The 22,154-nt window shown below is 41.1% G+C and overlaps 2 protein-coding genes across 2 annotated transcripts in view; one reads left to right on the top strand and one right to left on the bottom strand.

Annotated features, from left to right (window-relative positions):
- The window catches only part of COMMD5 (COMM domain containing 5), a 17,406-nt gene extending 6,059 nt beyond the window's left edge, over positions 1–11,347 (bottom strand). The window contains exons 1-5 of the mRNA XM_061446387.1: positions 11,290–11,347; positions 10,946–11,239; positions 6,667–6,827; positions 5,529–5,557; positions 2,276–2,326 (exon numbers count right to left, since the gene is read on the bottom strand). Of these exons, the coding sequence (XP_061302371.1) occupies positions 2,276–2,326; positions 5,529–5,557; positions 6,667–6,827; positions 10,946–11,239; positions 11,290–11,347 (593 nt within the window). The remainder of the gene's footprint in view (positions 1–2,275; positions 2,327–5,528; positions 5,558–6,666; positions 6,828–10,945; positions 11,240–11,289) is intronic.
- Positions 11,210–22,154, top strand: FAM199X (family with sequence similarity 199, X-linked). The gene is made up of 6 exons (XM_061446068.1): positions 11,210–11,550; positions 14,359–14,578; positions 16,290–16,439; positions 16,778–16,939; positions 17,539–17,799; positions 18,546–22,154. The coding sequence occupies exons 1-6, from the start codon at positions 11,363–11,365 to the stop codon at positions 18,714–18,716; spliced, it is 1,152 nt and encodes a 383-aa protein (XP_061302052.1). The 5' UTR covers positions 11,210–11,362; the 3' UTR covers positions 18,717–22,154.

Below are 22,154 nucleotides of genomic sequence, written 5' to 3'. Positions count from 1 at the left end.
AAGCTTCTGAATATTGTTAAGCTACAGCATTTCTGTGGCTAAACCACAAAGCTTTAGTTCTGGTCAGGACTGTACTTTAGCACCACTCCCTCAGAAAGAGTCACAGCTTTTATAGCTTAGTTTAAGCTTCTGTCAGCACCTTCCAAGCCTGGACAAGATCACAGCTGGGACAGCAAGAATCCTGCAAGGATGACAGAATGTGCATATAGTGGCCAACATACATACAGAAATTATGCAGGCCATTAATCAAGCCATTGAGTTCTAAGAGGAAAAGCAAAATGGAGTAAAAAAGACTCAATGGATCTTATATCCAAAACCTACAGACTATAATTACATTTTGTAAACACTCTGTGCCAACAGCTGCAATGTACTGTCAGTACATAGTGCCTAGGCAGAAGTTAGAACAAGTAAAGCACCATGGATCAGTCAGAGACCATCCAAATTATATGTGGAAAGGATGATACACCTGGTGACAAGAACATCATCTGCCAAAGGATGCAACAGAAGAGCACTCGAAAATGAAAGATTAGAGAATGTGGAGCACCAGCTGACCTAACGATTCTAAACTAAAGACAAATTCTGGATGGTTCCCTACTCACATAACAAGACATGCCAAGCAGGCCACTGAACAGGGAGAATGAACAAATATATCTATGTGTGAAATGCTGACAAATGGCACACAGAATGCAACCTCCTGGTAAAAACTATACACTATTAAAAGGAGAAAGCACTACATTTATTACAAACATTCCGAGAAGGGGAAGTTAGGGTTATCTTTTCCCTTAAAAACCTTATAATTTCTGCGGTTATTTTATGGTGTCAATGTGGCAAGTTTTTCTTTCCTTTTGGTCTACACAGCTTGATGGAACTGTGGAGACACTGAAGTACAAATGTCAAATTTCCAGTACTTCAGAGCTGTTGTTTAGTGAGCAAAATCGCAGAAACAGGATAAGATGCCAGGAAAAGTATTAAAAATGGATTTTTCTGGGTTATCTAGCTTATACTGAATTTTTGATCAGATGCTAATACTTCTCTTACCATCACAATCATATATATTTACAACTCAATAAGCGTATGTATGATTCAGTGTTACATTTAAGATTATAATAGCAGATCTGTCTAGAAATCAAATCTGAGGTACTCTTCTCTGGTCTCAAAACACAGAACAAGATTACACTGGATAATCACAGCTTTTGAAATGAGAAAAAGCTAAATTTTCCAGCATCGTGATTTTGCAGTTGAAAACAGACAATCATGCATGCTTCAAATGACATCTAAATTTATCCTCTTTCTCCACCACAAACAATATTTCCACTTTGCAACCATGAATTTTGCATTCTTGACACCTATAATTCAGACAGAAGAGCAAGAAAAAGATGAGAAAGCTGAATTTATTTTTACTCCAAGAACCTTTAGCTTTAAGCCAAGATCCTAACCAAGGAAATGAAAAATGTTTTTAACTTTGGTAGCAGCATTCAGACCCTTCTGAGGGTAACTGAAATACCACAACTATCATTACTGGGATTCCATGCAGAATATCTGAAGCAGCATTGGGTTAGTGATGCTATGTTCTGAGTGACCTCAAGTTTCAAGGAGAAAAGTTCTGCATATGCAAAAATTCCAAGCAATTTCTAGATGTAAAATAAACTGAATATGGTTGAGCAGAGAACCATATAGAAAAAAGGAATCCCTAGAAGGGACAAAAGAGCTAAGTGGTTCAAAAAGTTCTTGATTCAGTACTTCCTCTGGAGCTACTGCTTAGAAAATGAATTACAGCTATCAGAGCACTTGATATCTCATACATGTCATCAAGTCACCCAGTATGAATTCCCAATTCAACTGTACATAAAGATTTGACTAAATGCTGTGAATGCTTCCATAAACCACAGTATGTAAAAGGCATACATAGCTTGCCTCCCAACAAAGCAGGTCTTTCACTTTGCTTTAAATTGAATGATAACAATGATTAAAATGCTTAATTCTACAATGCATTTTCATTTGTAGGTACTGATGCACCTTACAGAGCCTATAGAACATTATAAAAATTGATGGGTGATTATCACAGACAAACTGGAAATTGGCATGAAAGCTACTTACTGTATTTACAGCCACACATGAGGGACATCATGTTACGTTGAATCAAAATAATGGGACAAGTCTTGTTCATATTAATTTAGAGAATTTTGCTGTTCCTGCAATAGATCTGGGACTTACATCAGCACAGCTCTGTGCAACCTTGCTGCCTGCACGATGCAAGATACATGAAGATACAAACCTGTTTCCAAAGACTATACTGGAAAAGTCCACAATGAAATCTTCTGGTATCCTTAAAGAGAAGACCAATACAAAATAGTTAAGTTTATTTGTAACCACAAATATATGGCCTTAGCTACCAAAACAAAACAAAAAAAATCTATTACAGAACACAAAAATGTGTCATCATTTTCCATCTTCCATCGCTTAAAACTGCCATAAGCACTTCAGTATTGACTCAGTCTAGGCTCTCAAAAGGACAGCCTATGTTTTTATATCAAGAACCCTAAAAATGGTATTACATCTTCCTGTCCTACCTAGTATGGCAATGGTATTTGCTTAACTTCTCTCAGTCAAGAAAAGTTTTAGTGACGGCTCTGCCAAGTGCAGAAGGCAGGCCAGCAATTCTTGCTTTCAGAAACCGAAACCTACACATTTCACTTTCACCTGAAGTGTAATGAAAAGAAGATGGAATGAATTGCCCCCACAAAAGCAAGAACAGAGGCCCTTGTAGCTAAGGTTATTTACAAAAGAAGCATAACTAAGATGGGGAGGACAAACACAGATTTGATGGGGACCATGAGAACTGGTTGCCTAACTTTCACCCCATCCACCCCGTGTCTCTCCAGTACTTTACCACTCCTCTGACACTGTTGTTGCCTCACAATCAAGCTGCTGTTGATTTTCAGTTCAATATTATCAGGCTGTGAACTGCAAAGACTACAGAGAAAACACTATCTGTTCAGCTGTCTTTGCCACAGGAACCATAACCTCCTACAGAGAGGCAGGTTGGACAAGTGAGAGAGCTACTGCTGTTGCCACAGTTCAATCCAGCACTTGACACGCATCAATGCCCAGAGACATTACTCACCAGTGGTTTGAGATACACAGCGGTATAGCAAAGAAAATCAAAGCAAACAGGGAAGTTATGTGTCCTAAAGGGCTTACAGTGTCTAATGATGGGAGAAAAAACAACTCATCAACTCACACAGTGGGAAGATGAAACAGCAATTATCAGCACTTTAATTCTTAATGGAAGAAGCGGGGTTAAAATACATTTTTAAATGGTGTTTGGATAAAACTGAATGCATATTAGCAAGGTAGTCATCTGAGGCAAAGCGGGAAGTGAGGAGGAGGAACTAGACAGTGCTTTTTTGGCTGCATGTGTCTGTCTGTCTTTCAGAAGAGACATGACTTTATTTCTGCAAACATTACTTATACTTCCCCTGCAAGCATATCACTTAACCCAGCTTGATGATGACCCAGTATCCTCTGTATGTAGTGGAATAGCTGGATACAGGAGGTTGTAATATGATTGTTATGATACCTATCACAATAATTGCTCAACTGTAAGGGCAAGTGTTAGTAAGCAAGACACACTACTGCTACCCTGGAGCTTGCATTATTTTTGCTGGGCAATTAATGATTTTGCCAAAAATTCTGTGCTGCCTCTAACAACTTCCATGAGGCCAGTCACATACTAAGCAGATCAGACACAGAACATGGCACAGCTCGGGCCTAAACTACAGACGGCAATCAGTTTTCAAAGGGACATTCTGAGGAAGGGACTCAAAGGGCATGGAAGATACGGGGATGTCTCAATCCTATGTTATTTGCCTAAGCCATAACGTTATTAAACAACCTGAGGGTTGTGTGTGGAAATAGTACCCACAGTTTAGAGCGAATTTCTTCTCACTGGCTGAGCCAGTCAGACCAAAAAATAGGGCCTATAGAATGGCAACCCTGTGAAACTCATAGTACTGATGTAATTAATCAGAAGTGGGCATTACTCCAGCCTCTCTCTCCACCAAAAATAGAAGCCAAGACCAGCTGCATCACCAGGAAACACAATTAAAAAACTTTATATGAGTTTACTTCTTTTCACTGAAGAAAACAAAATAGAATGCCGGAGAAGTAGAAAAAAAAATAACTTGGCTCAGAGCCCAACGCTTTTAAAAGTCAACACAACAAAAAAAAGCAGAATAAGCCATTTTTCTGCCTTAAAAATGCAAACTTCCTGCCCAAACTGGGTGCCAATAATGCCAAGACACCGCTGCTCACTATGTGTGTTCTTCATGCACATGACAGAAAGTGTGGTCAAATGACAGGGATGGAGGCCTGGGAATCTGTATTTCTAGACACAGTCAGTGTAACACAGCCAGCCCAGCCAGTGACTTCCGGCACTCCTGTACACCAACTTTCTCCACGGCTCAACAGAGGAATATTTACCCACAGAACTCGGCATGGAGCTTTTAGCGCTCTTCATTATCCCTTAATCACACTGAACACAGCCTGTGCACACCTCAATAACACCAGCTCCCACTGGGTCAAAAGCAACTCCTCAATTTCTTACCTACTTTAACCTGGGTGTGAACTCCGTGACCTGGGAGAGGAAGCAGCTTGCATTTTAGCTCACAAGACAAAAGGCAGGGCTAACTCCAGCACTGAGCTGCAGGCAAAATTGTACCAACTAGCCAGGCACCTTTCATCATGGCCCCAGTTACACCTTTCACCACTTACATGTCTAAATCTGCAGCTTTAACTTGCCTGAAGTTGCTCACAAAATTAGTTATGCCTATGACTCTGCAGAACAGAGTCTGAGGAGAAAGCCAATGTGCAGGTTAACAGACAAATAAGGATGAAAAAAGACAGAATTAGAAACATACTGATCTATTTCTCCTAGGTGGGAATCAGGATGCTGAGAGTTATGGGAAATGAGCGTTTTAAAATAATTGAGCCTTGGTGCAGAGGTTTCTCTACAGATGAAACCAGCAACTGCTGTTATTCTCTCCTTGCTACTGAATATGGAAATAAGGGAAAATCTATAGAGATGATTATCATCTGAGGTCTAGCTTTTAGGATATGAACTTCTACTCAGAGATGCTCTGGAAAGGCTGATACTGATTTTGATGAAGTCTGTAACATCATTATGCTTTCTGGGGTAATGGGCAGGAGAGATCAGAGCTGAACAAGGTGGTAGAATGTCATGAACGTTTTATCACTGGCCTTTCAAAGAAGGAAAAAAAGTAGGGCAGTTTCTTAGCTTCTGAAATGCCTTACCAAACATGTTAAAAGATATTGCAGTGCAAGGTGGGGATGGCAGAGAGAAGGTCACTCACATTTGCATAACCTACATTACAGACTAAATTAGACAACTCTCCCCAGCATGTGAAATTTACTGCTCATGCTAGGTGCTAACTGAAGTCTCACACAACACCTCTGGCTTCACATGACATTTGGTAACAAATGTATTCTGTACGCATAAATAGGCATACCTGAGCTCCTTTAGGTCTTCCTTAAAAACCTAGAAAGACAAAGAAGGTGAGATTCTACAGGATGTAGTCTTAAAAGAGCATTTTTTACCTGGTGAATTAATAGTATCTTGGTATCTCCCCCCAAAAGTCTTAATCTCCATTGCCAGTAGCATTGAAATGACAGGTTACATATTGAGGAGAACTTCCAGAAGCCTTCAATTGAGTAGTGAGAAACTAATTTTAAAGGCCTAAATCTGTTGGAAGCCTTTATTTTTGGAAACAACATCCCTGCTGTTTCCTTCATGTAGCTATCCATAACATTCTTTTTTCAGAGTAATTAATTACATACCCTTATTCTCAAATATGTTTTGCAGTAACTCGTTTAAACTATGATAACAGAAAGGAAGTGGTGAAAGATAAGCTCTGAGTACTACAAGCATATTTTCAATATGCTTCCTGTAATATGTGAGATTTTCCAGCATGCCTGGGTAAATATGAAAACAGTATCTTAAAGAAGAGAACAGTGCTGTAAGCCCAGGAGTGGTTCACTCACATAAAGTAAGAAAAGAAGAAATGTAAGGTAAAGTAACATGAAAAAGAAAATAGTCATGAAGCAGGGATAGGCGTCAGAAACATGTCATCTGTACCCATATTCACACAGAACATCCATAGCAGAAGCAGGAAAACCTTCTCCCAGTTTTCACTCCACTGTTCCAGCCATGCAACCTTCCTTCCTCTACGGCAGAAGCATGAAGAAAGGCAGGCAGACAAATATGAGGAATTGTGAGTGTGGACAGAATGAGCAGTACGTGCGAGCACATGGTTATGGTAACAGAGAGTTGATGCCAAGGAAAAAACTTTGCAATAGTTTCTTTTGGGGTTTTAATTTAAGAGTGAAAACAAATATGCACAGTGCAGGTGCTGAAGTAGAAAAAGATCTCTCTTTCCCAAACCTTAAATACTCTTCCAAGAAGCTCACTGTAAACCTATCTAACAAATAAAACAACAACCTCTAGATTTTTAACAGTTTCTTCCAGCCACTTTAACTTGGAACATTTTTATGTGTAGCTCCCCACCCTGGCAAATAGGTTTTAGATTGTAACTCATACCTAATGCAGCTTTTAACTTATCAGGACTCCCAAATACTCCCAGAACTTACTTCTTGTTTGAAAGTTGATAAGGGGAGTCTCAACGCCTCTCGCAGGAGGGTATACATGCCAGAAATGAGGAAAGCAAGTTGCTCTTCTGAGAGATTAGTGCTTTCTGCAATAAGCTTGACAGATTCCTTGCAGTCTTTTCCTTCCAGCGCATTAACAGTGACTGTAAATAAGAAAGCAAAGCAAGATCCCTTTAAAAAGAGGAAGACCTGGAGTCTGTAAACATCAGCATAAATGTGTATGATTTTACTTGACTTACTGTACTGGCATTTTTCCTGACGTGAAACTGCCACTTCAAGTCTCTGTAAATACATCTGGTCATTCACCCCCATAGGTCAGTCTCACACCACTTTACCAAGAGAACTTCAACTGATTAAATCTTTTGCATTGCAAAATGGAAGACGTTTTCATTGATGGAATTTCTTTCATTATCATGCAAGAAGGGTAAAAAAAAATATTGCTCACAGGTTCCAGCTTGAGCTTCTGTTAACAAACTTGTTCACATCAGAAGTCTGCTTAAAGCTTAATGACATTTCTGATACACAGCATAGGAGAGGAATTGAGCAAATGATTCAACACTGTTCTCCAATGTTTTACATCATTATCTTGCAATTTCAGCAGAGACTAAGGATTAAATGACAAGAAGACAAAATTAAACCTTCAAGTCTTGTAGTTTGCACAACTGCTGATAATGCAAACTTGACAGGAAATGACAGTTAACCCGTGTTGCAACATTATACATTAATAACTGGGGTGGATTTATCTCAATCTTCACCATTCAATTACTCTTTCTTTTTCCATGTACGTACTGGCTTATATAAACTTCTGTTGTCACATCAGCCTCTGTCCTGCACCCTAATCAGCCTGGAAGGGCTCCTGGAGCCACAGGAAGCCTCACTGTGGGAAAAACAGATTACTGACACAATCCCATTGCAGGATCAGGGCATTAGATTAGTCATTTATAATGAGCCATATTAGTGCTGTGAATAAAACATGAAAAGTTAAAAATGTCCACCAAGTGGTACTGAAAGCCAGCACTAAGAGATTAGCTAAATACTAATGTTGGGAAATAAATAAAAAAGAGTTCTAATCAAACTGCCAGCCTTCCTCTTGGCAGTAGGTGAGTTCCACTGGCTACTGTTTTCTAATTCTGGATAGGCTGAGAAAGTTGGGGCTGTTCAGCCTGGAGAAGAGAAGGCTGCGTGGAGACCTCAGAGCAGTATCTTCCAGTATCTGAAGGGGGGCTATAGGGATGCTGGGGATGGACTCTTCATTAGGGACTGTAGTGATAGGACAAGGGGTAACAGGTTAAAACTTAAACAGGGGAAGTTTAGATTGGATATAAGGAGGAAATTCTTTCCTGTTAGGGTGGTGAGGCACTGGAATGGGTTGCCCAGGGAGGCTGTGAACGCTCCATCCCTGGCAGTGTTCAAGACCAGGCTGGACGAGGCCTTGGGTGGCATGGTTTAGTGTGAGGTGTCCCTGCCCATGGTAGCGGGGTTGGAACTAGATGATCTTAAGGTCCTTTCCAACCCTAACTATTCTGTGAGTCTATAAACTCTCTTTGCTTTTCACGTTTTTAAATGTGTACCAAATTCAGTGGCAAGTCTTGTATCATTCATGTTGAGAGATATTAGTTAGTTTAAATAAGTTTTGAATACTTTGAGTCCCTTTTTGTGTGGTTTAGAATGCTGTTTGCTCAGTTCAACTTGCTTAGCATCAGTAGCTAGATCTGCTGCAGTCTTAGGCTGCAAGCTGTGGACTTTTACCTAGATATGCTTTCTGTTAGTTTTCTTAGTGATCTTTCTAGAGGCTAGTATGGTGCTGTGTTTTGTCTTTAGTGTGAGAAGGACTTGGTAACACGCTGATGTTTTAGTTACTAAGTTTAAGTTGTTGCTAAACAGTTAGATGTTTATGGTAGGTCTATGGCTTTTTAAGTGCCTGTGCTCTGCTGACAAGCAGGTTCACAAGAAGCACAAAGCAGAAGGAGGCTACAACCATCAGTGGAAGCTATAACTCAGCAAGATAAGAACAGTAAACAGCCTGCCTGTATGGAGACAGAGAAAGAATCCAGTAAGGTGTTAGAAAACCCCAGACCAAAAAATCACCACTGGACTAAAAAGGCGTGTGAGAAGCAGGTTGTGTCTGAAGGAGGAGGAAGTGTGCCCAAGAATGTGTGTGAGCAAGGAGTCGAAAGGAGCACCCATGCACTCACTGGAGCTGCCTGCTGTGATTGCACTCTGGTCCTAGCAGTTATCTTGGGTGGTGTATGTGCAACTCCTTGGATGGTGTGCAAGTGCTCAGGCAGCAGCTTCTCCCTTAACAAGTCACGCTGCTGACTGAATTTATCTGGCACTACCTATATGGGAGATTTTGCACAAGTAGAACGAGTGCGCAAGGTGCTAGTAGTGCTAGTACCAAGCTTTCCATGCTGAGAAAGGCTCTGCTCTATGACAACAAAACTGACTTTGAGTCTGCTGGAATGGCCACATACAGATCAGCACCGAGGCCTGCCTACAACACCATGCACAGAGCAGGAAAAAGGTTGCTGCTTACTTACCTACTTAAATACAACTTTGATCTGTTTCTTCAAAGAGCAACAGGTCACTTACAGTTAGACAACTAGACAGCTTTAATGACAATAGTGGTCTGCTTTCTGTTGACTAACCCTAATAATTAGTTAAAAGTTCACATCATCTTTTAGAACCTACTTGCATTACCCTAGAATACAAGATGGTTTTTACTCAGTACAGTTCAGGGAACTCAGAAATATCGCTGTCACAACATTTCCAATAGTCAATCTGAAGTAGAAAAGAAAAAGCCCAAAATATCTCAAGAAAATCTCACTGCTGGATCATTTCCTAATGTTAGGAAGTAAATGACACTTTAGCAGAGCCTGCAATAACACAGGCTAGGTAACCCTGATATAACGGTATATGCACTTTTTACACTGTGAACTGTGCAGGTATATAAAGCCACATCTCATTTTATTATGATTTAGCAGTATAACAGCAACAGCCTCAAAAAACTAACTTGGTGCAAATGCCAGAGCAATTCAGATGTATTGGGTAGAAATCCATCATGTCTTCAAAGACTACTAACCCTTCAAAGGACAACCTTCTGCCCTGCAAGCTGTCAATCCGCAGCCAACAAGAGCAGAAGATAACTGGAGATCTCTGCCAGCCTCACATAACCTGGGCACTTGGATGAATCCCTTGGATGAATCATCATTAACCTGCCCTGCCTTCAGACAGCTCTGAAGATCTGTTTTTTCCCCTTACAGTAGGAAGCATTTATTGCACACCTAAATGTAGGCAATAATCACACTGAAATAAAACTCAGTTGGAGTTTAGGGGACAGTCAGGCTTTCTGGCACCAATGTAACTTCTTGGTCTTTGTTGTCTCTGCACTGGACAGCAAATATGGTTCAACACCTGTACTTACTTTTGTCCCAGTGGCTCTACCTATACATCTGCTTTATTACTTTCAATTACTGTAAGAAAACCCTGGGTGCACTGCTCCACTTCTGGCACTGCAGCAACACTTTCAGAGGCAAACAGCTACCAGATGCCTTGAGTCCTTATTGACTCAATCCAAGGAAAAAAAAAAAAAGAGGCCCGAAAATAAGTTATCTGAGAGCATACACGTGCCAGGCCTGCAGCACCACACTGTCCATGCAGCAGTTGGGCTCCTTAGAGCTGTGCTTTTGCTCTACTAATCAACTCTTGGATTATTCTGCAATTATTTTGCATAAAAGAATTTACTCAACCAAGTAACTGATTTTGGTGGTCAAAGATGCCTTGAGAAAATCCCAACTTTCTTGCTTTACCGCAGGCAGGAGCCTCACAGAGAAAAACCTCATCAATCCCTGCAGCCTCAGCTCCAGTCAGATACCTTCATTTCCTCCTGCACGTTTTGACAGCATCCACGGCTCTGGCTTTCCCCTGACCAACACAATCCCACCGTGACTCGACTACCGGCTCTGGGGCTGAGCGGGGAGAGAAGAGCGAGAGCTCCTCGTTCTCACGGACCTTACGGGGCTTTAGAATACACACAGGAAAACCCGTCATTAATTCAACGCTCAGCTTTAGCTTCCTGCAGCGAGAAGCAACGGGAAGCGCAGCGGGAGAGCGGCGACCCTGCCCGCCAAGACCCTCCAGCTGTCCCCGCCTCCCCCACGGAACGCGGCGCTGCCCTCCGGCTCTGACCCATACCCTGCGGCGGGGCACCGAGGGCGGCGGGATGCCCGGGGCGGGGCTGGGCAGGCCTCGCCGGCCGTACCTCTGAGGAGCCGCCGGAAGGTCTCCTTGCCCATGTCCTCCACGACCCGAGCCATAGCCTCTACCTCGGCCGGCACCCGCGGCCCCAGGAAGCTGCCGCCGCGGCCGCCACCGCTCTCGCCGTGCCCGTGGGCCGCGGCCCTGCCCGCCGTCGCCGCCACCGCCATCGCCGCCCCGTCCCGCTGGCGCCAGGGGCGTGTTGGGGGAGGGCACACTGTGTCGCCCTCCGCCGCGGCAGGGGGCGCTGTGCCGGACCGGAGCGGAGGACCCGCGCCGGAAGGAGCCGTCCGTAAGGCTGAGGCGCATCCTGGGACCGGCCGGTGATGGCGGATCGGCAGGTGCGACCGTGAGGCGATCTCCTCCGCGGCCCCTCCCCGCCCCCGGCGGGCCGCGCTGCAGCCATTCCGTTCCCGTCGACATGACCGAGGAGCCGTACGAGAAGTTCCTGGCCCCCGAGGAGCCGTGCCCGCTGCTCTCGCACCAGCACCCGCCGCGGGGCGGCAGTTTGAGCCTGAGCGAGGAGGGCTGCCTGGACGTGAGCGACTTCGGCTGCCAGCTCTCGTCTTGTCACCGAACAGACCCGCTGCACCGCTTCCACTCTAACAGGTCCGCCCTCCTCTCCGCGGGGTTCTCCGGTCGTTGCCTATCCGGCGGGCCGAGGCGACAGGGCCGCAGCAGCTCGGGAGTAGCGAGGGGCCCGGGGCGGGCGGGGCTGCGGCGGCGCCGGGGCTGCTGCGCAGCAGGGCCGTGCTTCCCTCCCCGTTTTTCTACCAGCACGGTGCGACCGGGCTGCGGTTCCTCCCGGTACCCGCTCGCTCTCCCCTGCCTGGGTTACGGTTGCCTTTGGCAAGGCTGCGTGTGGGCTCAGCCTGCGTTCGGCTAATAACGTTAGAATGTTAGTGTGAGCTTGGTCGGTTTTTAAGGTACGTTTATTCCTTTCTGAATTTCTTGAAATGCCGTTTTGAGCACTGTACGACAGGGAAATGAAGAGTGGTGTGCTTATAGTAATTAAAAGCGGGCCTTGCGTGGACACCAAGCAAGCCTGCAGAGGTTCAGAATGAATCAGGCAGCTCGGTGGCTGCACCAATTCGTGCAGAAGCATTTCCATCCCATGCTGCTAATTAAGGGCCTGTCTGTAATTTGTAGAAGAGGTCTATTCTGAAAATGCAAACGCAGCTCTACAAAGGAATTCCAGTTGTGTCTCTCAAATCAAACCCACAGTCCTGTTTACTTAAGAGCCTCATTCTGCTACTGTTTATGCATGGTATTAAGCTTGAATACAGCAACAGCTTATTTTTGAGAAGAGTTTGTGACTTTTCATTTTAAACATACCTGTGGGATAGTTTTAGTTCCTGTTCCAGAGTTGCAAGATAGTTTTACTAGTTACTAGGGTTTCTATTACAGCATTATGAACAGTGGATAATAAGATAATCTTTCAACCGAATTTGTATGAAATAATAGAAATTATGTTTTTTAAGTGTCATTCACAAGGGCAAGCTCTTAATTACAGACTCTTAAATGATTCACTGTGAAGAGCCTTGATGAAATATGAAGCATTTTCATGATCTGGTTCTTATATTGAAAGACTGAATTGTGACATGACTAGTAAGATGTATTCATAGCATATCTGTAAGATAAGTGTGTGATACTCACCAATTTTGCCTTTATTTAGTACATTTCTCTTTGCATTGTCACTTCTTGAGCGTGTTACTCTGGCTTGCTCATTTTGCAAACCTAGGTTTGGACGTACTGAGTGGGTATTTCTTTTCTTGGGGGCAAGGACATGCTCTGTCTTGCACTGATTGAGCCATTGTAGATGCACAGCTCAGTCCATAGTGTTCACATAAGCCTTTCTATTTTTTTTGAGTAATTTTAATGTAGTTCCTACTTCTTGCTAATCCTGCTTACCCCAGCAGGTACAGCATCCCCAAGTTATGAGAATGCGAGGGCTGACTGCACTGGTACTGCAGACCTGGAATGTCTGTGTATAGCTTGTTGGTGGTATAGCCCCTGCACCTCATCCTCTGTTTTGGTTGGTCTGCAAACTTTGTCCACTCTGTCTTTCCTTTCATCAATATTTCATGGATAGTGAAACTGTAGTAAAGTTCAGAAGTGTGCTGTGTCACCACACTCATGTTCTGCTCTGTATCTCTATATATGCTCTATATTGATTGCCCTGCTCACTATAAATTCTGTACCAGTAAAAAATCGCACATGAGTAAGTGGTGCAGAAAAGGGAGGACAAGATCTCCCGAATCTGCCAAAGGAAAAGTTTTGAAATGCCTTTGGCACTGGATAAATTCACTGCTGGCCAAAGAGGCGTGGGCGTGAGACCATCACAAACATATTTAGCCATCCTGGTATGCAGCTTAAATAATGACAGTGGGGACCAGCCTTTCTGGGTGATGGCATCACTCAGCTTTTGCAGTTGGATAGAGGAATGTTTTTCAAGTGACCCAGGCTGAAGTGGAAAGGCTGACGGGACAGGAGTTTATGGCATGGGTTTGAAAAGGGCTTCTAAAATTCACAGACAAATTGTTGTGGCCATGTGGCAGTGCTGTGCTGACTCACAGTTGTCGCGACCTACTTTTCACCAATGTGTAAAAGAAATCCAGATAATGGAGGCTGATTTCATGATTCATTGTTAAATTCTGGCTTACTGTCATTAGACTGAAAAAACCTGTTCTGTGAAGTTTGAGTCCTCAATTGCTTTCCTTTAGCAACAGCATTAACTAGCTTTCTAAATGAAATTATGAGGGAGGGTGGGAAAGTGTTCAGTTTTGGCACTGTAGCATTTTGCAAAGGTCATTTTCGCATTTTGCATGTTTGCATTCCAACAGGATGTCCAATATTTTTGGCATTCAGAGTTGAAAATAGTGAATATTGGAGCCTTAGATATATCTGTGTTTCCTTAATAAACCTTAGTTTTTTTGAGGGGATTATCATCCTAGATTTCCCTTTGGACTCCTACTTATCCTGAAGTCCAGTTGTTTCGCTTCTTAGTTTTGCTTGTTTCAGTTTGCATGCAGGTTTAGGTATCCCAGTATATGTGAAATTATATTTGTAGTTCAGAGTATTTAAAAAAACAAACCACAACAAAACCAAGAAAGACAATTTACACGTTACAGGAATCATGGCTCTGGTGTGGAAACTGTTAATATACTAAAATAAAGGTGTAATTCTGTTAACAGTATATGGAATTTTGTTTTGCCAGTTTTAATGTTGAATTCCCTTTGGTGTTGATTATGGACCTTTAAAAATACTTGAAAATAGAATGTTTCACATAATTATAACACTGGAATAAAATCAATGTATAAGGTTACTGACAAGCTAAGTGGAGGTGGTTTTATGAGGCTTAGAAGAATTTCCCAGGCCACATGATATTGATAGTTTGCTGCTTTCTCTGTTTTGCAGGTGGAACTTGACATCGTGTGGAACCAGCGTAGCCAGCTCAGAGTGCAGTGAAGAGCTGTTCTCATCGGTTTCCGTTGGGGATCAGGATGACTGTTACTCTCTCTTGGATGACCAGGAGTTCACCTCTTTTGATTTGTTCCCCGAGGGTAGTGTCTGCAGTGATGTCTCTTCTTCTATCAGCACATACTGGGATTGGTCAGACAGTGAGTTTGAGTGGCAGGTAAACTACTTCCACTGTAAATGTGAAATTCTGTATAGGCTGTTAAGTGCTGGTAAAGTCCTCAGCATTTGTTTTTGGGTAACTGCTGAACATAAGAGCAGATTTCTGAGTCTTCAGTGTTAAAGAAAATGCTTTGTTCCATTTTGTTCCAGTGTTCTTAAATTGGAGGGGGAGACTGAAAGTCAGCTCTTCAAAGGGCAGTGCTTATATATTATGGTAGTTTGGTCTTGGGGACCAATATGTGTCTTATAGCCATGAACTTAGATCCTTTGTACTAAGGATCTGCCCTGATATTGGAATCTGCCTGTAGATGTCTGCTTCCAGTGGTTTGGTCATATTAAATCTTTCTTTGGAATGGAGCTGGCATCTAGACAAATTGTAGAAGCTTTTGCCATAGCCTGTTCCTATCTTTTTTTTTTTTCTCTCCTGTACAAAGAGTATTTGTCTCACCAGGATGGGAAAAGCATGAAGCTGAATCACATCCTCCTTTTTCCTAGTCAGTATTGGATTCAGCTGTGGTCAAATATCTCTAGTTTGTGGTAGTTGTCTTTGTTCAGCAGCTTTTTCAATTGTGATATGCAGACTGGTTTATATATTATAGACTTGAATTGCCTTTTTATATTACGGACTTACATCAACTGTGAGCATATACACAGCTTTGAAATAGGAAACTGAGGAATACTTTTAAGCTTTGTCAGGAAGCTTAGGCAAAGCGTGGACAGAGTCTGCAAAATCAGTGTAAGGACTGAAAGAAAGTACTGATTTTGAGAAAGCGCAAATCCTGTTCCAGAAGATGCAAATGAACTTAAGACAACATGGATTGAAATTAGCTCTGAATTTCTTACTGGTTTTAGAATGACTGCTAGTATCTGTGTATGTTGTGTCACAGAAGTTCCAAGTGCATTTGTATGTTACAGCTCGGATTGCATCCCAAAGATTCAGAGCTTCACTGAGCTGTGAAATGGTGTTTTGAAAAGAAGTAATTTCTCATGTCTCAGTTAGCTGACAGCATCCTTGATCAGTAACTACCTTTTCTCAATTATTCTTTTTTTTAAAACAAGCCTTTTTTAAGAGCCATTTGACTTGATTGGACCTACAGAATTTTGGAAAGACTCTTTGTAGCTCTTTCTGGGGTTATGTGGCAGAATCTTAGCATGAGTAATCCAGCTGTCACTTTAACTGGAAGTGTGTTCAGAAATTACATCAGGTGTATAAATGAAGCTAAAGTTCTGCAGTTGCTTTCAGGAAAATGAAAGTGATTTTAATTGAATTGTCTTGTGTAATTATGGGGTGCGGTATAAAGTACAAACCTACTTTAAAATGATCTTCCTTAAACTAGAACTTCCTTTATGCTTTAAAATGGGAGGTTGAGATTTAGGTTTGGGTTGGACAATGGGCAATGCACAATTGACACCAATGGAGAAGGGAAACAGTTGAAATGCCACATCATTCTGCTGTTCTCTTAAATCCAACGTGTTTAAAAAGAGGATTGGTAAGTAGAGAATAGTGTGAATTGAGTTTGCTATAATTGCCATTTGCTGGAAGATTCAAAGGAATACTACAGGGTTAGGAGTAATTACTAAGTTAGAGTCTATGGATAGTGATTCTTTGCTAATCTGACAGTGTGTTTTGAATTGTTAATAGTGGCAGAATGACTGTAAATCTGCCTGCTGTATTCTAAGCCTTTGTTCTTTCTCTTGCATATCACAAGTTGCCTGGCAGCGACATTACAAGTGGGAGTGATGTACTTTCTGATGTTATACCTAGTATTCCAAGCTCTCCTTGTCTGCTTCCGAAAAAGAAAAACAAGCATAGGAATCTTGATGAACTTCCATGGAGCGCAATGACAAATGATGAACAGGTGAAACTGATTTTTTTCCTATGTGAGAACAGTAACATACTGAAGAACTTTCAATTAGTGCCACATCTTAAAAGACATACTGATTGCTTCAGTGTAAATGTAGACCTATGCAGTACTGCTTGATTCTTAAAACTAAATCTTCTTGTCTTTTGTTTCTGTAGTAGGCAGCTTAATGTGCATTTGAGTTTTCACCATGTGTTTTTTAGGCTACTCAATGAGGCTAGACCGGTAGGAAATGCAGTATTTGAGCACATTTTATTCTGTTGCCCCTACTGTTTTTCTGACACTCATTTAGAATCAATAATACTTAAAATGACATGTCTTTCTTTGGGTCCTAGGTTGAATATATTGAATATTTGAGTCGCAAAGTCAGTACGGAGATGGGCCTTCGAGAGCAACTTGATATTATTAAAATTATTGATCCTACTGCTCAGATCTCACCTACAGATAGTGAATTCATTATTGAATTGAACTGTCTCACTGATGAGAAACTGAAACAGGTGAGTTGAGGTTTGTACATTCGACTTTGGGGTTCCAGCATCTAATAGTCTTGCAAAATCTCTTATGGAGTTGTGATCAGTTTTTATACATAAGCATATATATAGGGAGATAAACCAGAACACAGATTATCAATGAGAGAGTTCAAAAGCATTATATTATGTATTAAACCTTTATATGAAAGACTGTGGTTATATATTCTCAATACATGTTAAGTCTCTGCTGGCATGTGTGACTGTCAGCTCATAGAGGTACTTCATTTGCTCACTGAAGATAAGCTAGCATTTCAAACTCCAAAGGATTGGAATTTGTTGGGGAGCACTGAGTAGAAAGCTTGGGGGCAGAAGAAGGAAAGAAACCCCAAATCTTTTTACTTGGTTTTCTTCCTTCCCTATTGTAGTTAATATTAACTTAGTGCTTAGTTAAATTCTCTTGATGACTGGCAGATGGAATTTAAGCAGCCACAGCAAAATGTGACAAAACTGGACTGATCTAATAAACCTATCATTATTAACAGGGAAATCGTGTTTTTTCCATTAAAAGGAGTATCTTGGTCTAGTATGTATCAGGCTTTAGTAATTCTGCTTTCTCTGTTCTAAAGGTGAGAAACTATATCAAGGAACATGGACCTCGTCAGCGGCCTGCAAGGGAAAGCTGGAAGAGGAGTAGCTACAGTTGTGCAAGTACCAGTGGTGTGAGCGGCGCCAGTGCCAGCAGCAGCAGTGCCAGCATGGTCAGCTCAGCAAGCAGCAGTGGTTCAAGTGTTGCTAACTCCGCTTCAAACTCGAGTGCCAATATGAGTCGAGCACACAGTGATAGTAATTTGTCCACAAGTGCTGCCGAAAGAATCCGGGATTCCAAAGTAAAGTTTCTAATTTTGTGCATATGTATTAAGCTAACTTGTTAGAGTTGCTTGCATGATCTTAGCTAGGGTATTTGTACTCGAGGAGCATGGTTAGTAACTGAGGATTTGCTGAAGTGATTTAGCTAAACCAGTGCTGACTCTTTCCTCTGATGCAGCCATAAGGAATTTAAACTTGTGCTCTTACCATCACTTGTAAGTGAAAGCCTGATGTTTTTATGTAGTAGATTTTCTCATTACTTTTGTTTTGAATAAGGTGAGTGGGGGCTTCTGCATCTTACTTCATTCTTTGAATGCACCCACAGTTTTGCAAAAGCAAAAAAAATTATTTAAGATTGATCAACCTGATCTGGGCACAATTTCTGGACAGTAAAGCCTGTCTTGGTTGTGTGTGGTTTTTTCAACTAGAAGCTTCATCAGGCTTTTTAAATCTTCTTCAGTTTGTTCTTTGAACACATGTAATGAGATGACTTGGTTAGGAGAGACCTAGTGATGTATGTTACAGTTAAAGTGGTACTGTGGTACTTATCCCGTCTCCATAATTTCAATTTCCAGTGTGGCGGTCTCGGTACTTTAATATTAGATATGATTTTGGATGGATGCTTGCACCACCTCTAAGAATTCATTTTAGTTATTTTTCAGAACAAATGTTATTTTAAAGGTTAACATACATTCGCCAGCTTTAAAGGTGGCTTTCAGTCTACATAATAAAACCTGATTTTTATTCCTCTTATGTGTTTTGATAGAAACGTTCCAAGCAACGGAAGCTACAGCAAAAGGCCTTACGCAAGAGACAGCTGAAAGAACAAAGACAAGCTCGTAAGGAAAGACTGAGTGGATTATTTCTTAATGAAGAAGTGCTCTCTTTAAAAGTGACTGAGGAAGACCATGAAGGAGATGTGGATGTTTTAATGTGACAGGGGTGAATTTATCAGTGTTCTTTCTAAGCCTTAAATGTATTATCCTTATTGTTTACATGTATTTCTTGACCAAATTTTGGTTAGTGTTAACAGCATAAACCAGATCTTTTCTCAAGTGTCATTTTGCTAAGAAGGTCTGGGTATTGAGTAACCTTTTGAGACTAATTTTGCAAGAAAGATCTCAAAACTTAATTATCTTCTGAAAAGCTGCTGAATAGACACGATTTTAAGAAAATTTGAACTTGACAAATGTGCTAAATTACTTGCAAGACATAAGTCTAGGGGTTCTTTTGGATGACACTAAATACGCATTACTATGCTTCAGCTTTTTGGTCTTGGCTTTTTTTTTTTTTCAACTTAGCGTTAATACTGCACTTGGCTTGTTCTCTCTTCCTTTCCCATTATTAGGAAGATTGTTTAGCATCTTAGGAAAAAGTCTTCAGTTCTACTGGGCTTTCTTTGGTTTTGCTCCTGGATCATACAAAATCAAAGTACTGTGATAAACCCTTTTCTAGAAGTTATGACTTAAACTACACAGAAAAGAAGAAGCAGGACTTCTAGTGCAGGGAATCTGTAACACAATGCCTGACAATGTAGTTTTTTAGGAAGCAGTTAAAATTAAAAAAGCCCAAACTTGCAAGCTTAGTCTTCAGAAAGTAATTTTGCTGCTCAGTATCTTGGTAGTATGATTGTTACTGGTCATTGACCAGTACATCCTTAGTATTGCTATGAAGAGTTTCAAATTAGAAACATGTTTTTGCACTGAAAGTGCATTAATCTGCAGTTAAGTTGTCTAGGACACTACTTACAGTAGTTAAAGATGCAGCTGGAAACAGAAGTGCAAACACATGGCACACAGTTCTGGTGGCAGCTGTGCTTTTTACTTGTGTGTTTAGCTGAGGATGTGTCTTCTCTGTGGGTTGTTACACCGTTACATGTTGCAGAATTCTCCTTTTGTTGTCTATCTGCTTTTGGAATTTCTCTTGCTAAGAACACAAGGTAAAATTATTGCTTTCAGGTAGGGCGGTAGAATAGTTTTAACCTGTTTCCTAATTGTGACAATCTGCAAGGTGACTTTTGTCTTTATTTTGGAGCTACTTGTTACAGAACTTCATCCCCCTGCAGCTGACATAAAAGTGGTACTTTGAAATTTCAATGTGAAACTTAAAAGATTATAAAATAATTTTCTATTTCTGAGTTTAGGAGGTAATTTTTCATTATCTTGGTGCTTCGTTAGTTTCATTTTGCTCTTCTAAATTCAGGAGTTTGGCAGTTTAGTGTAGGCACAGGTACCTGTAATTGCAGGATATAGGACTGCTCACATTCATTCTGCACGTCCTGCACAGACCTATTAGCCCTGACAGTTGAATTATGTTTTCCTTTCAGAAGTGGCATTCCTTGTATCCTCAGAATAAACTGATGAGTAAAATACCTGAACAATGGCCTCTGGAAGGGCTTCAATAAGAAATAAATGAAGTTCATAGTCAAACTCATGTGAACTTAGTCACTCGTACTGCTGCTAGACACAGATACCCAGCCTTGGCCACTGACTGGTTAAAGCCATGTAGTGTCATTTCTAAACTCGAGCGTTAGCTATCCTGTGTGGCCAGTTACCTGTTCACTAACTAGAAGTAACTGTTACCTGTCGGTGTTTGCTTATACTGCAAACAAGCTGTACAAACCAACTGTAGCTGGTTGATGCCTCACTTCCTCCTGTAGGAACAGTACCAGAAACTTCTTAACAGTATGGAAGTTACTGAGAATCCAGATTGACTTAAATCTGGAGCTTCTTTTAAATATCTTGTGTGGAAGAAAAAAGTGAATTGCTGTCAATTCAGCTAATTTTGGGGTGAAGTTGTTGAATTCTTGCAATTTACTGTGGCTGTAATGGATGAATTCATCATGGAATATTTCACGGTGTGTACACAGTTCAGGACAACCTTTATTTTCTGTGGTGACTTTGAAATGTGATTTTTCTTTTTCCCTGAAGAAAAGTGCACATTTAATACAGTAGAAAATTGAGACTCTGAAATGAATTCTAAGAAAGGTGTGATATCTCAGGGTGGTGGGGCATGAAACTGTGTAACTTTATTCCATTTCAGCAGCTCTTCAGAGTTTAAAGCCTTTGCTGAGAGAAGACCCCCTCATTTTGCTGAAATATAGTTCTTTTTGGGCACCTGTCTACTAGCTTCCAGAGATCATGAAATGAGGTAGGATAGTATTTCCAGCTTTATCTTGGTATGATCATGTAAGTATAAATTAATCCAAGTGATTAGATGGCTCCAGTTGCTCATATGCTACGCTGAATGAAAAGGTCCTGGGTGCCCTGATAGCTGGATATATCATCTTCAGCTGGATATATAGTCACTTGCGGGACAGTTAAAACTATAGAAGAAGATGGATTTCCAGGGGTTCCATGGTTATAATTTATGTTCTGATGAGAATGCAGAGTAACGTCTTGCTTACCTAAATGTTGTCTTTGCCAAGTACTTGGCACCTCAGAGAGTTGGGCCTGAAATGGCTGTGGGATTCAAGAGTTCCTGCGTACTTCGACATGTTTGGGTTGTTTTCCTTTTCTCAAAAAACCTGGCCTTGCTGATTCAAGCATTGTCCATTTTGGCTATTGCTTTGTTTTATAGCATGTTACCTACACGTTACTGGGTTCAGATAGATAAAGACGAGTAAGCCTGCTAAAATCATGCATTCTTATCAGTGCTTTTTCAAAAAAGAATCAAATCTCTGCTTTTTATTCATAGATCAACAGTGCCAAGTTTAAAAGCAAAATAAGAGACAAACAGGAAAAAAACTCATATGGCTCCATGGTACTGAAGCTGTGTATCCAGGTGCTTTGTACCCACTGTCATGTGAATGTAATCAATTTGCTGTCTGTAATATTAATGGTTTGCTTCCATGGTAACTTTTTCTCTAAAAAGGCTTAGAAGGAGCACTGACAGTCTGATTGCAATAGGACTGTAAACAATAGAGAACATTCTTTTCTTATTTTAAATATGAGGAAGAAAGCTAGCTGCCTGACAAAGCTAATCTGTGTGTATGTATCTAATGTCACCCTTTGTCTCTGTTAAGATAATATCTATTTTTCTTTATCTGGGAAACTGATTAAAAGATGGTTATAGTATGCTCAGTATGGGGTGCTTACTAAGAAAAGTCTTTGTAAGACTTTCCTGGGCTTAACTTTTAGTTCTCATATTGTGGTTTGAAACCTGTGAAGATCATTCTCGGGAAAAAACAAACTGACTGAATTTACCATTTACATCAGAGTCCATCTACAATATAGAAACACAAAAAATGGCAGTATTTACTGTTCATCTACGCTGAATGGCCTGAAGCCATTTCTTTTTTTCTAACACACTTTCAGCTTTGAAATCAGTTGATGCATTGGTCTATAAATATTAATAAACCTGACTGTTTTGGGGG

This window comes from Pezoporus flaviventris, unplaced genomic scaffold (assembly GCF_033815535.1).
Source record: "Pezoporus flaviventris isolate CSIRO_AGI_PZ_B2104156 unplaced genomic scaffold, CSIRO_AGI_Pfla_v1 ptg000005l, whole genome shotgun sequence".
In the NCBI taxonomy this organism is placed as follows: Eukaryota; Metazoa; Chordata; class Aves; order Psittaciformes; family Psittacidae; genus Pezoporus; species Pezoporus flaviventris.
Note: the sequence above shows the minus strand (reverse complement) of the source record. Positions and strands in the feature narration are given on the sequence as shown.

Coding starts and splice junctions, on each gene's coding strand:
- FAM199X (XM_061446068.1), top strand. CDS start 11,363: ATGACCGAGGAGCCGTACGAGAAGTTCCTGGCCCCCGAGGAGCCGTGC. Junction 16,940..17,538: donor CTGATGAGAAACTGAAACAG/GTGAGTTGAGGT, acceptor TCTGTTCTAAAG/GTGAGAAACTATATCAAGGA. Junction 17,800..18,545: donor AAAGAATCCGGGATTCCAAA/GTAAAGTTTCTA, acceptor GTGTTTTGATAG/AAACGTTCCAAGCAACGGAA.